Here is a 14117-nt window from a genome sequence, read left to right as displayed (position 1 = left end):
CTATGTCAATATAAAACGAACAGAAATTAATTAAAAAAAACTTTTTCCGCAAAATCGATTTTTCAAAGAAAATTAACCAACTCCATTAAACAAAAAAATATCAAAAACTAAATAAACTAATCCACCAAGCTTGAAATTACCACAAATCAGCATCGATTAATAAATGAAACCCAAAACGAACAGAAATTACAATAAATAACAAAGTCAAACTCAAAACGAGCAAAAATTAACATAAGTTGGGCGCAAAACCCCTACGCCTTCCCAAGGGCAGAACAAAATTTGCACTTTACTGAAAAAATACAAATGAATGTGCATTGTCAGTTTAATATACATGTACTGATGTTCAGTAATCAAAATGTTAATATTATTTGATTTATTAAAGCTACAAATTTAAAGACATTTATATTTTTTTCTGTCAATTGCATATGTTGTTCCCTCTTAGAGAGGGCATTAGGGTTTTTCGCCCCAATCATCTTAGTTTCTCCTCGTTTACAGTTTGACTCGGTTATTTCATTCACTGTATATTCGTGGGGGGCGTTAGTTATTTATCGATGCTTATATCCGGCTGAAACCGGATAATTTTTTATACGTATATTTTTTATTTGAAGTTGACTAGATGTTGGAAATAGGGGTAAGAAGATACGCTAAATTCGTTTCCGAGCTTCAATTTTTCGCCAGACAAGATGCTCCGGAATTTCGGCGAAACCGGAAAATTGGCAGAAGGCAGGATCGTTTCGATCGGTATCGTCAAAATAGATAAGACTTATAAAGGTAAACACACATGCTGAATCCAAAGCTGAACTTGGTTTTTTCAGAAAATTAGCCATTCGGCCTTAATCTGTTTCTAGATCTTTAAGAGTAAAAATGTTCAAGGAGTCTGGCGAAGACAAAACCCAATGTCTGGATTAAATATTGAATTTTTGGGATCCCATAGAACTTTTGGTCTTGTTTTTCACTTTCACAGAGGCACATTCAGTTATCAGATATTTTGCGTCCAGCCAGCCGTGTCGGAGACTAGAAAGGCTGGACACAGTCGACAAGTGCTAACAAGGAAATTGCTAATTTCGAAAAAAATTATGTTTCTTAGCTGTTTCATCATCGTTATTTCGATGATCTGTTCTAGTGAGAATCTGGCTTTCAAAACTTTTGGTAGGAACTATACTTCTTGTTGATACAATATTATTAATTTGAATTTTGAAATGATGAATAACAAACTGGCAACTAGTTGATATATGCATTTTGGTAAACAGAAAACAGATCATAGAAGCCGCCCACCCCCTAGGATAGGCCAGTACTTTTTGGCTCAACAAACTCTTTCTGACCTGATTACATTCAGGGCCATAACGACGAGGCGGGAGGCACCCCCCCCCCCCCCGAATATCGTCAGCCAGTCTTTAAAAAGTAGTCGAGTCAACGCGCAGCTCCACTATTTTTCGTGAAAACAGTCAATTTTTTACTTGGAAACAGTAGATTTTTCTTAAAAACAGTCGGTTTCTTCTTGGAAATAGTTAAAACAACAATTTTCTTAAAATCAGCCGAATTTTTGTCAACACAGTCGTTTTTTTCTCAATATTAGTCGTTTTTGTCTTCATAAGACAGTCGGTAAAAAGACTAGCGAGTCGATAAATACCTCCTCCCCTCCTCCCCACATTTTGGCTAATGACGGTTCTTACGACACCTAGGCTACTTAAATATAGTTATTACTTGCCATCAATACCATCAGACAATCCTGTGAAACAAGAAAAGTCTGTCTGGTCCTTATTGCTAACTTGAAACCACTTGGGCTGAGCTGACAGAGGTCAATGAAGTCATGAGATGAACTGAAAAACTCGAACGTCAAAGCGTTGTCAAATCCGCAAAAATAACTCAACCCCCTTCGAGCACACTGGCCTCCCAGGGGACATGCTGCCGACCACAGACGGGTCATTAATTAAGGTCCGTAGTTGACTTCCGGGAAACGAGTCGGCCGCGTCTTTGAAATCCCAATTTTATGCAACAAAGACATTTGCGAAAGATAAGAAACTTAAAGTTGGACAAATTTTATATGCGTGAACAAATCCGGTATAAAAAGCCATTTTACGGCATAATCACAGCGTGCGGCATGATTCAAATTTTATGCGGCATTTTTCTCAGAATCATGGCGTAATGCCAAGAAATGCGGCATAAGTGGCAACACAGATACCTATATCGATTCTGCAACTGTTCTCTAAATGTTTAAAAAGGTTGTTCATAAGAAACCTGTATTACTACCTTAATTCGCTTGGGTTTTTATGTGACACACAATTTGGATTCCGAAAATCTCATTCTACTAGTCATGCAGTGCACCATCTTCTTGATGTTTTAAACAATGTATTCGAGAGAGGCTCTACTCCTTTAACTATTTTTATTGATTTTAAGAAAGCTTTTGATACTGTTGATTTTGAGCTGTTGTTAGATAGGATGTCACATTTAGGGATGAAAGGAAATTGGAGTGATTGGTTTCGTTCGTATTTGTATGGTAGATCAATGCGTGAAGTAGCGGGGGACATTGTCAATTCACCTCGTCCTGTAATATATACTATGTGGAGTACCGTAAGGTTCTGTATTAGGTCCGCTTTTATATTTAATTTACGTTGAAACAATACGATTCTACATTCCTGATGCCGCCATAACATCCTTTGCGGATGACACAGCTATAACGATTGCTGGAAAGACTTTGAGTGAGCTTGTTTGAAAAGCAAATGAAGTTCTTCTTAACCTGCATGTTTTTACTAGTCTTAGTTGCTTTACAATGAATGCGAGAAAAACTAATTACATGATCTTTAGTCGTACTGGAGTTATTGATAATGTTTTTGGTTTAGATAATTTTAATGGTACGGATATTAAGCAGATATTTGATACACGGTATCTTGGTTTTCAGATTGATTGTAATTTAAATTGGAAACAACATGGTGAAATTGTATCGGTGAAAGTTGCGCGGGGCTTAGGGCTGATTCGTAGATTTAAACATGTTTTTCCTGTCTCAGTTTTGAAAATTTTATATAATTCACTTATTCATCCTTACATATACATTGTATACGGTTGTTCTGTGTGGGCTATTAATTTTGTTGTAAATTTTAAACAGATACAAATTGTGCAGAATAAAGCGCTACGCCTGCTCGGTGATTTTGAAAAATGTGAACGTACAATGGATTGTTATCGCCATTTTAATATTTTAAATGTCGGGCAGTATTTTCGTGTATCAGTGTTTAAATAAATTAGCACCTAATTATTTTTGTGATGTTTTATCATCGAATTGTACGTACCATTCTTATGATACAAGGAAATCCGCGGAGCTAGTACAAGAGAGACGCGAGGGGTTAACATCTGGGCATTTTGAGGGACACCTGGAGGCATGAGGCACGGAGGCCCGCCGGAGGCATTAAAAATGGACAGGGAAGGAAACTTATAAAATATTCCAAAGGGCGCAATATGTAAATATATACAGCTTGCCTGTTATTCGGTATCTGTCGAATATTTCAGCACCTTGAAAAGCGATCTTTTAAAACTTGGAAATAATCATTTACGGGTTTGTTTGGCAAGGAAAAGAACCCCCAAGACTGAAAACAACTGATATGTGCCTAAAGAAGAAGAACGAAGGACTGCAAGTTGTTGATATCCATGCAAAAACTAGGTAACCCTACGATGGCACTGATGGTGTCACTTTTTCCTATTACACATGCAGCGTTGCCACCAGCTCAAAAACAAAATTCCGATTTTTCTTCAATAAAAAATCCCGAAATTTCAAAAAAAAATCCCGGAACACTGTTTTTAAGTTATACAACATAGAGCTGCGCGGTGATGACGTAAAAAGCAAGGTGCGAAATTCAAAGTACCGTGAAACGTGGTTTCTAGTTGTAACTAATAACTGATTGTCAATATTCCTAGTATTATTTCGACGTGAAAACGATCCGGTGGATTAGTAGGATCTACGACAAATATTTTAGGCCAAAATAATTCACCAAAGTTCCGAAAAAACATGTCTACACATCCACGTTTCATCGTAATTTGAATTTCCAGCCCAAGAATTGACATCACGCTTCGCAGCCCTATTGAATATGACTTTACCAGCGGTAAAAGTTGCCTTTTATCACGTCTTCACACGTCCCTTTCCCTTTTATCATACCTGCTTTTCTGTTTAGTGGCTGTGCCAAGACGCACCCTTGGATCTCGGATTCTTAATTGTACTAAAAAAAGAAAGAATCTGCTGCTTTGACACGAGCTCAAAAAACCAGCTCAAAAATAAAATTCCGATTTTTCTTCAAAAAAAAAATCCCGAAATTTCAAAGAAAATCCCGGAACACGGTTTTTAAGTTATACAACATAGGGCTGAGCGGTGATGACGTAAAAAGCAAGGTGCGAAATTCAAAGTACCGTGAAACGTGGTTTCTAGTTGTAACTAACAACTGATTGTCAATATTCCTAGTATTATTTCGACGTGAAAACGTTCTGGTGGATTAGTAGGATCTACGACAAATATTTTAGGCCAAAACAATTCGCCCAAGTTCCGAAAAAACGTGTCTACGCATTCACGTTTCATCGTTATTTGAATTTCCCGCCCAAAAATTGACGTCACGCTTTGCAGCCCTATTAAATATGGCTTGGCCAGCGGTAGAAGTAACCTTTTATGACGTCTTCAGATATCCCTCCCTTTTATCATACCTTCTCCTCTGTTTTGTGGTTGTGTCATTACGCACCAATTGATCTAATATTATTAATTGTACTAAAAAAAAAAAGAAATCTGCTGCTTTTACACAAAAGGATCTGGAAGAAACACAGATTCCTTTTTCCCGAATGTACTTAGAATCCAACTTTCTTGGTATTAAACCCAGGCCTTTGGGTATTTGAAGAGAAAACTGTAAAGCAGCAGTCAGAAAAACTGTTACTACCGAGTTATTAGTAAAAAGCGCTAAGTAAAGCAACCAACTAAAAAAAATAACTAGTTTCTCAGATATTTATTGGTACACGCACTTGAGCTGGAAGGACCAGCCCCGCCGTGGGTGGCCTCCTCGTCCGTAGGAGACATGGTTCAAGATTCTGTTCAGTTCTGTGCCCTCATGCACGTCGGTATTAAGGTTATTTTTGGTTTTTTGTTGATGGGTTGGTTGTATTTTGTTTGTTTTTTTGTTGATTAAGGTTGGTTGTAAAAAGGGCTGAAAAAAAAGGAAGGAGAAAAGTGCCACCGCAAGAATGGGTTTCTTGTGGACGGAGGACGCCCAGTCTACGGGAGAGCAAATAGTTTTTTTTGTGTTAAAAAATTTTAAAGTTGTAAGAGTAAGCCTTTTGGAAGACCACCTTTAAAATTCGAAATCGTATTAGTGAAAATTGAAGGATATAAATTTTAAGAAATTGAAGTAAAAATGCCACCGGAAAAGCGTTCTCCTAGAGGGGGAAGGACACCCTGAAACGGGGGGAGCGATAGATATTTGGCAAGAAAAAAGTTAAATGGTAGTGTGCCTTCATGTCCACTAATACATTGACTGGTATATAATAATTTTTTTTTTTGAAGTTTAGGTGATATGATAATGTATAAAGTTTTAAGATTTATATATTTTTGTATTAAAATATCACCGAGTGGAGAGGAGGAGAGGAGGGAAAAAAATAACAACTACCTCTGAAAAATGTTAAACAAAATTCCTTCTTTTGACACACAGAACTTGGCGATGGTGGTGATTATGGTCTTGAGGTCAGTTTTGGGTTTAGGTGCCATTTTTAACATCATGACTGCGATGCTGACGAGACATCAAAAAAGTGGAACCCTTTCTTCTGGATAAATGAATTCAGCTTTGTGAAGACGTCTGAGTCAAAGCCAAAGACAATGTTGGTGCCGATTTCCATAGAAACGGGTTCTGCTGAATGCATGATATACAGGCTGGAGTTACAGTAGCCCTGGTCTACCAATGTGGCAGTTAATGTGAGATCAGCATTCAGCCGGAACCACTGGCACAGAATTCCTATGTCGTCAGGGAACGGCATCGCCATATTCTGCGTGTCAACAGAGTGGCATCTTCACCCAGACAAGTAGCCAAACTGTATGACCCGCCCAATTAATACTCTCTTTCCCCTGCCAACCGGTCTGTAAACGCACCATTCACCGATACGCAATTCCGATTTCACACCGACCTCTGCATTGGTTTGTGGTGACTCACGTAGTCCTATTCGTCGGCCCTGGACCATCACCCGTTATAATCGGTCACTATTCAGCTTTTCAGAACTTTTCCTCAGAAGCCACAATAGCATGGATTTTTTTTATTGGTGTTATGGAGCCGTCAGAAGTCTTGACAAGACAAAACCTAGAATTCTTCATGTTTGTCACAGGCTCACTAACCCAATTTTTCTCAACTTGGTGTTTCAAACAGTGAGCAATCACTGGCAAATCTTCAAAGATGCCGTCACTTTCCGAGCCTGATTTAGTGTCAATCGTGGAAGCCTTTTCCTGCTTATCGGACAGAGTGTTTTCCTTTGAGTCATCGTCTGAGTCACTGTCGTGAAGTACAGAAAGACGAACATTCGGTACTTGGTTACCGAAAGCAGAAAGTACGTCTTCGGGTATCAAGGCTTTCATTATTCGCTGGCTTTCAATACGAGCTCGCCCTAGCTCGAGCTTGATTTCATCGTCCCCGGGCAAAGAAAAATCGGAACTGACAGACACAACACCAATGGATCTAACTCGCTTAGCCTTGGGCAAGGTCAACTGTTCATTAGAATATTGAGCTTCAAAATCCGTTATACTTTCAAATCGACGAATTTGATGTAGAATTTGGAGGAACGAAAAGTTTATTACAGTACTGTAAGTGCTGGTTTGAGACTGCATCTTCCTAAAAAAATCTTCACACGGTTGGCTACTCATGTCGGAGAGTTTGAAAAGACGTTCGAGCCCAAGCCGTTTGAATCGACGAATGAGAAGCACTAGGGAATGCATATTTATCTATAGGCAATGGTAAAGGTTTGTGGTAATAAAATTCTCGTTCAAAGCATAATGTCCACTGTTTAGGACCCAGGATCTCTAATGTCGAACGCAGTAAACAACACGACCAAGCAAAGATAACCTCTCAAGAGGAGAAAGTTTGCCGTCGTAAAAAACACGCCGTACACTGTCGATCATCGAAAGATAAAACTGTGTTCCTTCGCTTCCAGGAACACGCTGTTTCAGGTGTGCCGGAGGCACGGAGGCACGAAGGAAGGGACACCTGCGACGGTCAGTTATTAGCCCCTCGGAGAGACGATACACTGCTAGGCCTAGTTTTGTATTTAGGCATGCGGGTGTTTCGGTATGGAATAGTCTTCCGGAAAGCACTAGGATGGCTGAGAGTGTGTTCTCTTTTAAGAATAAGATAAAGAATTTCTTAAATGAAGAAGGATGGGTGAGGGGGGGCTGCATTCTGTCTTCTATCTTCTCTAAGTATTAGTTTGCGGTTTCCCACGAGGTTTATTTTTTATTTATTTATATGATTGCATTATTCTTTTTTTTCAATATATATGTAGTAAGTGAGTAAAATATTGAGTCCTGCCACAAACAAATCTGTATAGATTTTCACGAGGCAGGTCTGTTTTATATGATTTTGTTGTGAATATTGGTCTTTAATAAAAATGAATTTCTCTCTTCTCTCTCTCTTTCGCACATTCAACACATTGACTCAAAACTAATTATAAACTTATCTCTGTTTAAATCGAGGTGTTTGTGTTTTTTTTTCAATTTGGTATTCTTCTATTTTTCTTCTTCAGTTTGGCTTCAATTTCTATTTTGCATTCTTCTTTTTTTTCTTCTTTTTTTTTTTGTACGTAATGTATAGCCAGGGTGATCCCAGAACGTATTTGGCTAATTTTATGGATTACGTTACTGCCAATCGAAGATTGGCAGGAAGTTGCCTTTGAAGGAAGAGTCTACGGTAGTCGCTCACCTGGAAGACCTAGGAAGAGATGGGGAGACAACTTCGGAGGTGACCTCTTATTCCTTCACAAACAAGCTGACGACCGACCATCATACTGGGAACTAATTTATAAGTTTGTGAAGGAAATGGCCCCAACGCGACCCATGAAGACAACTGGGACATAAGTCAAGAAGGCCCCGTAGCTGCTTGCAGTATTGCCCAAGCGAAGTGAGGGCCACTGGAAACTCCGTAAAGTGGGCTTTTTGCTAGTCCAATAAAATTGAAAAATAGAAAACAGTTTTATATATGCGGGTTCTATCGTGCAGTATTACGTATGTTCTTGTACAAATGGGAGGAGGGAATTGTTTAACTCATGATTATTAAACATGATCCAGTATCCTTACACGTAACCTAACCAAAAGGTTACCATTAAGCACTATTAAGCACTCCATCGCCTGAATTGCTTCGTGATTATGAGTTGTAGCTGTTTTTCTTCGTTGATTGTTTTTTACTTTTTCAACATATCTGAATTTTATGACTTGAAGACCGTTGATAAATTTAGAGCCGGCTTCACCAGCAGAATCCAAGATTCCAGACTATTGTTTGACGTCTTGCATACACTGCATCTGGAATATGAAGCCTATCCAGTAGTACATCCAAATAATAATAATAATAAAAAAGGATTTTTGAACTTATGTGTTTCCAGAATTTTCAATCATACTATGAAAACGAAAGAAAAGAGGAAAAGAGAAAAAAAAGAAGAAAAAGGAAAAAAGATTGTGAAAATCCTATTGATTATCCTCGTATAGTAAAAATCGATGGTTAATGGTGAGCGCAAAAAATTTTTTTAAGCATTTCGTAAAAACAGATGCGATTTAATAAATTTTTCTTCTCAGATTTAGTAAATTCTTCCAGGTCAGGGTGGCAACACTGCTCTAGAACTATATGCTTAGCTGTAACTTAGTGCGTGTCGAATTTTTACATGTGAACGGAAACGGCCTGGATATTGGTATCTGGACATCACAGTTTATATAATTATCCAGTAAGCTTATCGCAGATCATTTGTGGTCTTCGTTCTCGGTGCGAAGAAAAAGCTCCTCCCACTTCTTCGTGCAGTTATGGATCAGTGTGTTAGCGGGTTTCCACTTGTTTCCGATTGTTTCGCGTCTGACTTGGTTACAAAATGCATTATTCGTAATAGCGGGTTTCCACTTGTTTCCGATTGTTTCGCGTCTGACTTGTCTACCCGTGAAAAGATCTGATGCCGCTTATGTTTCTACGTTCTCTGGAGCACTCGCACTCCGGTCCTGGTTTTTATAATGGGTGAGATAGGGAATGATCATACTGGATAATTATATAAACTGTGCTGGACATACACGTGCCTAAGCATGCAGGGAAGATAGACACGCTTGTGATTGTGTGTTATGGTGGCGGTTCCTGCCTTGCATTATTCATGAGCTACCAAATTTACTAACATTTGAAATTTACAAACATTTGGTAACATATCTCTTACTTTTTTCGTTTCGTTCAACTTACGATAGTCAACTATGGCATAATTGACTATGGCATATAGCATAGCTACAATGCGATATTATCATATACAGCACACCATATGGTAATCTATATTACCATAGCTCACCATGGTTGCTTAGCATAGCAAGTGAATGTAACCAGTATAAACAAAAAAGAAGATGAACTACGAGTTAATTTTTAAAATTGTAGGATTTACGCATGTTTTTACTCTTAGTCTGGGTTGTCGAATCAAAGTTTGATGAGCTAAAATTGAATGCTCTTTTAAGTATTTCACACGTGCAGTAATTCATTAAGAGTAAAGAGTAAGTGTCATTCTCTGCCTTCTTAATCACTTCGATAAAGAGATAAATATATTGAATCAAAAACAAATAACAAGAAAAAATACATAAAAAATATTGTAAACTTCAATTAACAACTCTGCCCCCTAGAGGACTCAATGATGTCTGTTTTAGGGTCAATTCTCATTATAATTTTTGTTACTAATTTAAATACGCATAACTTTTCTGATCTTAATTAATAATAATTAACCACTTAAATACACACACAATAATACTGACTTACATTTTGGCCATCTACATTAAATAACTGGAGAGTAATCCCTTTACCCATACATACTAAAACGGTACTTGTTAAGAATCCAGAAAAGACGCGAGAAGTGAAGTTTCGTTAATGCTATTGAACTAAAACATAATAGGATGAAAATATAATAGTTTATGAACAAAATAAGACTATATATTTGCACACGAGGGGGGGGGGGAGTACAGCATAGCATATATTAAATACGTAACCTAACCTAAACTAGGTACCTGTTTTTGCCCCTTCAACCCCAAAAAACTAAAGTTTAAATATGTAAACCCCTGGGCAATGCTCGGCATAGGAATTCTCCATTAAAAAAACCTGCTTGGCTAGTTTCTTTTTTCATGTTCGCTATACAATATATCGCGTCTTTTCTGGGTTCTTAATAAGTACCACTAACACTAAGTCCTTTAACTCGAAATACAAACTCAGAAAATTCCTTAATATGTTTAATATCTTCAGAGACATCTAGCCAACACTTAGGTCCTACATTCATAAAAGAAAAGGTAGATCACATCGACGGAACAAAAGGTGTTCGGACATTCTGAGCTTGTCTAGTTGAATAATTATGGGCCTGGTTTCCAAGCAGTAAGATAATAGGTCCTAGATTACTATCAATAATCCATAGAGTGAGGATAGTAATTTGTACTTTACTGTAAAAAAATAAACCGAAACTATAGTGTCATTGTTTTCGTTATCAGAACTGTGTTTGGACCTTGAATAAACTCTTCAGTTTTCAAATTAGAAAAAGTGCATATGGATATTTGGTACTTTCTATTGTTTTCAGTCAAACCAGTTGCGTTTTATATTTTCAAATTCTTCTTATATGCTGATTATTATGATGATTCCTTTTTAGATTTTCGGCTTCGTTCGGTTTGTAAGTTTCAGGACCTCGTAAGAACTCCACTGTTTAGAATGAAAACATCAAAAAGTACCAAAAAGCGATATAATAATAAGTAATAACAAGTTGTTTTTTTTTGCGCTAAAAGCCCTTGGGCCATGGCAATACCAAACAAAAAAGAAAATTCACTTCTAATAATTGACTTTAGATAAACAAAGAAAACACAAATCACAAAAATCTACTTCTGTGTTCCATTGCTGCGTGAGAATTCTTCCTAAATTTTAAACCCTTTCAAAAGTTCATCACCCATTACGTTCACCAGCTATCTCTCGTCAAACCTACATTCTCCATATGCTTTATTTCACAACTCACTCAATTCTTCACATTCATATATCAAATAACCCATACTCTCATCCACACCTCCACACATCTGGCAAAATATACCTCAGTTCCTCATTTTTAAACAAAACCCCTTGACCCCATGTCTCCTTGACCGGCAGGTAGAGGTGAAGGGAATCAGATGCTGCCAAACCTGTACCGCTTGACCTCGGAAGATGTATATATTTTTTTTTTTTCGAAATTTTTTTTCAACCTTACTCTTTGCATGGTGCGAAGTTTTTAGAATAAAGAAATCAACTTTCGACGTTAAAAGTAGTTTAGAAAAGGGAAACTGGTTAAACCTGTTTTAATTGCTGTCTTTTTGCTAGTGAGCGTTCATTGTAATTTCTTGCTTCATTATCTTCATATGAGTTTTGATATTTTTTTCCCTCAAAATTATTCTTTTTTCCCTGTTCAGAAATTCGTCTTTGTCGTCGGAATTTTAATGGACTCTTTTCCGTCCGCATGGGAAAGAAAACAAAATCTATGCTGATTTCGGTCTTTTCGGCTGTTTTCATTCTAAACAATTGCTTTTTAGCAAGGTCCTAAGGTCAGTTTCTCCGCCAGTAAGAAGACATAAATACACATTCAGTTTCCTTTTTTCTCCTTCCACAATATCTCCCATTGGCAAGCTAAAGGCCAAATTTCAGGAATATATAAGTGAAGTGTTTAAGTGTGTTTTCTCATGCCTAAGGCTTACAAGTGTCCTGGATTGATTTGACTTTTTATTTTAGCAGATTATGTAAAGATTATCTACTTTAAAGTGGTTTTCCAGTATCGGGCAGTTTATTTTAATAGTAACAATTTCTTTCTTGCCCCAGAAGTCACCAATCTTCTGGATCAAACAAAATATATCAGATCAATATTCTCAGGAGTATATATGGAACGAATATTTTCGGCAATTTACTATGTCGTGTATAAAAATGTGGCATATCACAATCACTCAGTGTGTAGTGTATCCAATTATTTGGTTTGGGATGGGGTCAGTGGCGTGACTCTGTAAGCTCAACCAGAGTTGACTCAGCTCTAAATGGGTACCTGGAGAAATCTGGGGAAGGTAAGCAGGAAGGGGTTGCGAAAGCACAGACCTCCTGGCTTTAGGGCTAAGAAACGGAGATCAGCACCGCCGGTAGGGACTGTAAAGTCCAATGCCGTATTCTTTACCTTTACCTTTTACTCAGTGTGTAGAAGAAAGCACTGAATGCTTTAAATCCAAGTTGAGTTGACATTAAGCTACATCTGACTTTGGCGATTTTTAAGCTCTTTTTGAATTTTTACCTATATTAAGGGAATTTTCCTTTGGCTTTTCAGGAGATAGGAGAAAAGGAATGTTGCGCTTACTTTTCAACTATATAATGTAAATTCCTACATTCAGCTTGGCCGATTACGTTAGATGGCATAGTCAAACCTTTTGTTGCATATTAATCAACTCAAAGCTTAAATTTAAACATTATTTTTGCCTGGATTCCAAACTATTTCATAACTGTGTTTACCGTGATTAGTCCCTCTGAATTAATTGTATTAATCGCATAAGACCCTTTACTGAGCCAAACACTGTATTTCCCTGTGTAACTTGTACATAAAAATCAAAATCAGCATTTTTTGGGGTGGGTGGGGGTGTGGGAATAAGTTTTTGTAGAATGGGCCTGCTTTTTTAAGGCTGTATTTGTCAAAATACGAGGTGGCAATGTTTTGATTTTTTTAAAAATCCAAATACCAAAAAAAAAATGTATTTTTCAATCTAACTGCCAAGAAATTTTTTTTTCAAAATCTTAAACTATTTCATTTTTCATTAGTTTGTTTTGCTGTTTCTTTTATAAAAGAAACAAAGCCTGTTTTATTTTTGTTTTTTAAATTACCCCCCAATAATTTATTTTTTTCGAAGTTTCAACTTGCATTTATTAATTCCCATTTGTATTTATAATTTTTTTGTTTCATTTTAATCTATATTACTTTTTATATTATTTAGGCTTCCGGATTTTATCTGCTTCTTTCAATTGTTCATTCTTTTGTTTTTTCTATCTTCCCTCCCTTAACTGAAACCCTTTATTGTGTATTAGCGTGTGTTTTTTTTCCTGTAGCTTGGATTTTTACTCTTTTTGCTCTGTTCTTTTTTTCCAATGATTTAATTTTCTCTATTGTCTAATCTAATGCAATAAAAAACTTGCGCGACAGTGTTACTCTTATGTTTTGACATTTTTTGATAGTATACTAATAGCTCTTGTTTTAGATTCAGGACTATGAAAGGAATGAAGAACTACTGACTCATTCGGCATCTACCAAAACTTACCCCTTTGATTATTGCTGGGACAAACTTCAATCTGAATCGGGATCGCAGTAAACAAGTCCAAGGGATGTTTTTTCTGACAACAAAGCCCGTTGCGATGGGCAATAGTTCTGATTGATGTTCTTTCATTGAGAAATTTTTTTATGGCATTAATTGCTAGTGATAATTTTGATTATATTTCTTGTGGAAGATACGTTTGAATTAAGATTTTTTTTTTCCTTTTTTTTTTGTTTCATTGTTTTAGTCTAACAAGACATCAGGAATTTAGGACAATACTTTATTTTTAAGTTTTTTACTTTTAAAGCTGTTTACCAAGCTTTTTTAAAGCTGTTTACCTCTGCGCAAAGGGAGGATGAGCTGGTTATCAGCAGATGGGAATTTTGAAAAATAGGGTAAAACCCTATGTTTGATATATATCAAACGATGCAAATCACGGTTGTAGTGGGCTGCAACGTAATAAAGAACGAACTCTAGCCCATGGTAATTGAAAATTTTCAAAATTTTTTGACGAAAAAAAATTTTCAAGTGAGGAGGACACTCCATTTGAAGCTGATTCAGGAATGATAATTATCATTTCGATAAATCTCATTGGTAAAATTTTATTGCGAAAATA

At 36.8% G+C, this 14117-nt stretch overlaps 1 protein-coding gene across 2 annotated transcripts in view; it reads left to right on the top strand.

Moving 5' to 3' along the window:
* The window catches only part of LOC148952479 (serine/threonine-protein kinase RIO3), a 149504-nt gene extending 135784 nt beyond the window's left edge, over positions 1 to 13720 (top strand). For both annotated transcript variants that reach the window (XM_089088969.1, XM_089088970.1), the window contains exon 12: positions 13448 to 13720. In XM_089088969.1, coding sequence (XP_088945095.1) covers positions 13448 to 13558 — 111 coding nt within the window. In that variant the 3' untranslated portion in view covers positions 13559 to 13720. The remainder of the gene's footprint in view (positions 1 to 13447) is intronic.
* The last annotated feature ends 397 nt before the right edge of the window (positions 13721 to 14117 follow it).

The sequence above is a fragment of the Artemia sp. Qi Xiang Cuo genome, chromosome 5, assembly GCF_049724085.1.
Source record: "Artemia sp. Qi Xiang Cuo chromosome 5, ASM4972408v1, whole genome shotgun sequence".
Lineage (NCBI taxonomy): Eukaryota > Metazoa > Arthropoda > Branchiopoda > Anostraca > Artemiidae > Artemia > Artemia sp. Qi Xiang Cuo.
Note: the sequence above shows the minus strand (reverse complement) of the source record. Positions and strands in the feature narration are given on the sequence as shown.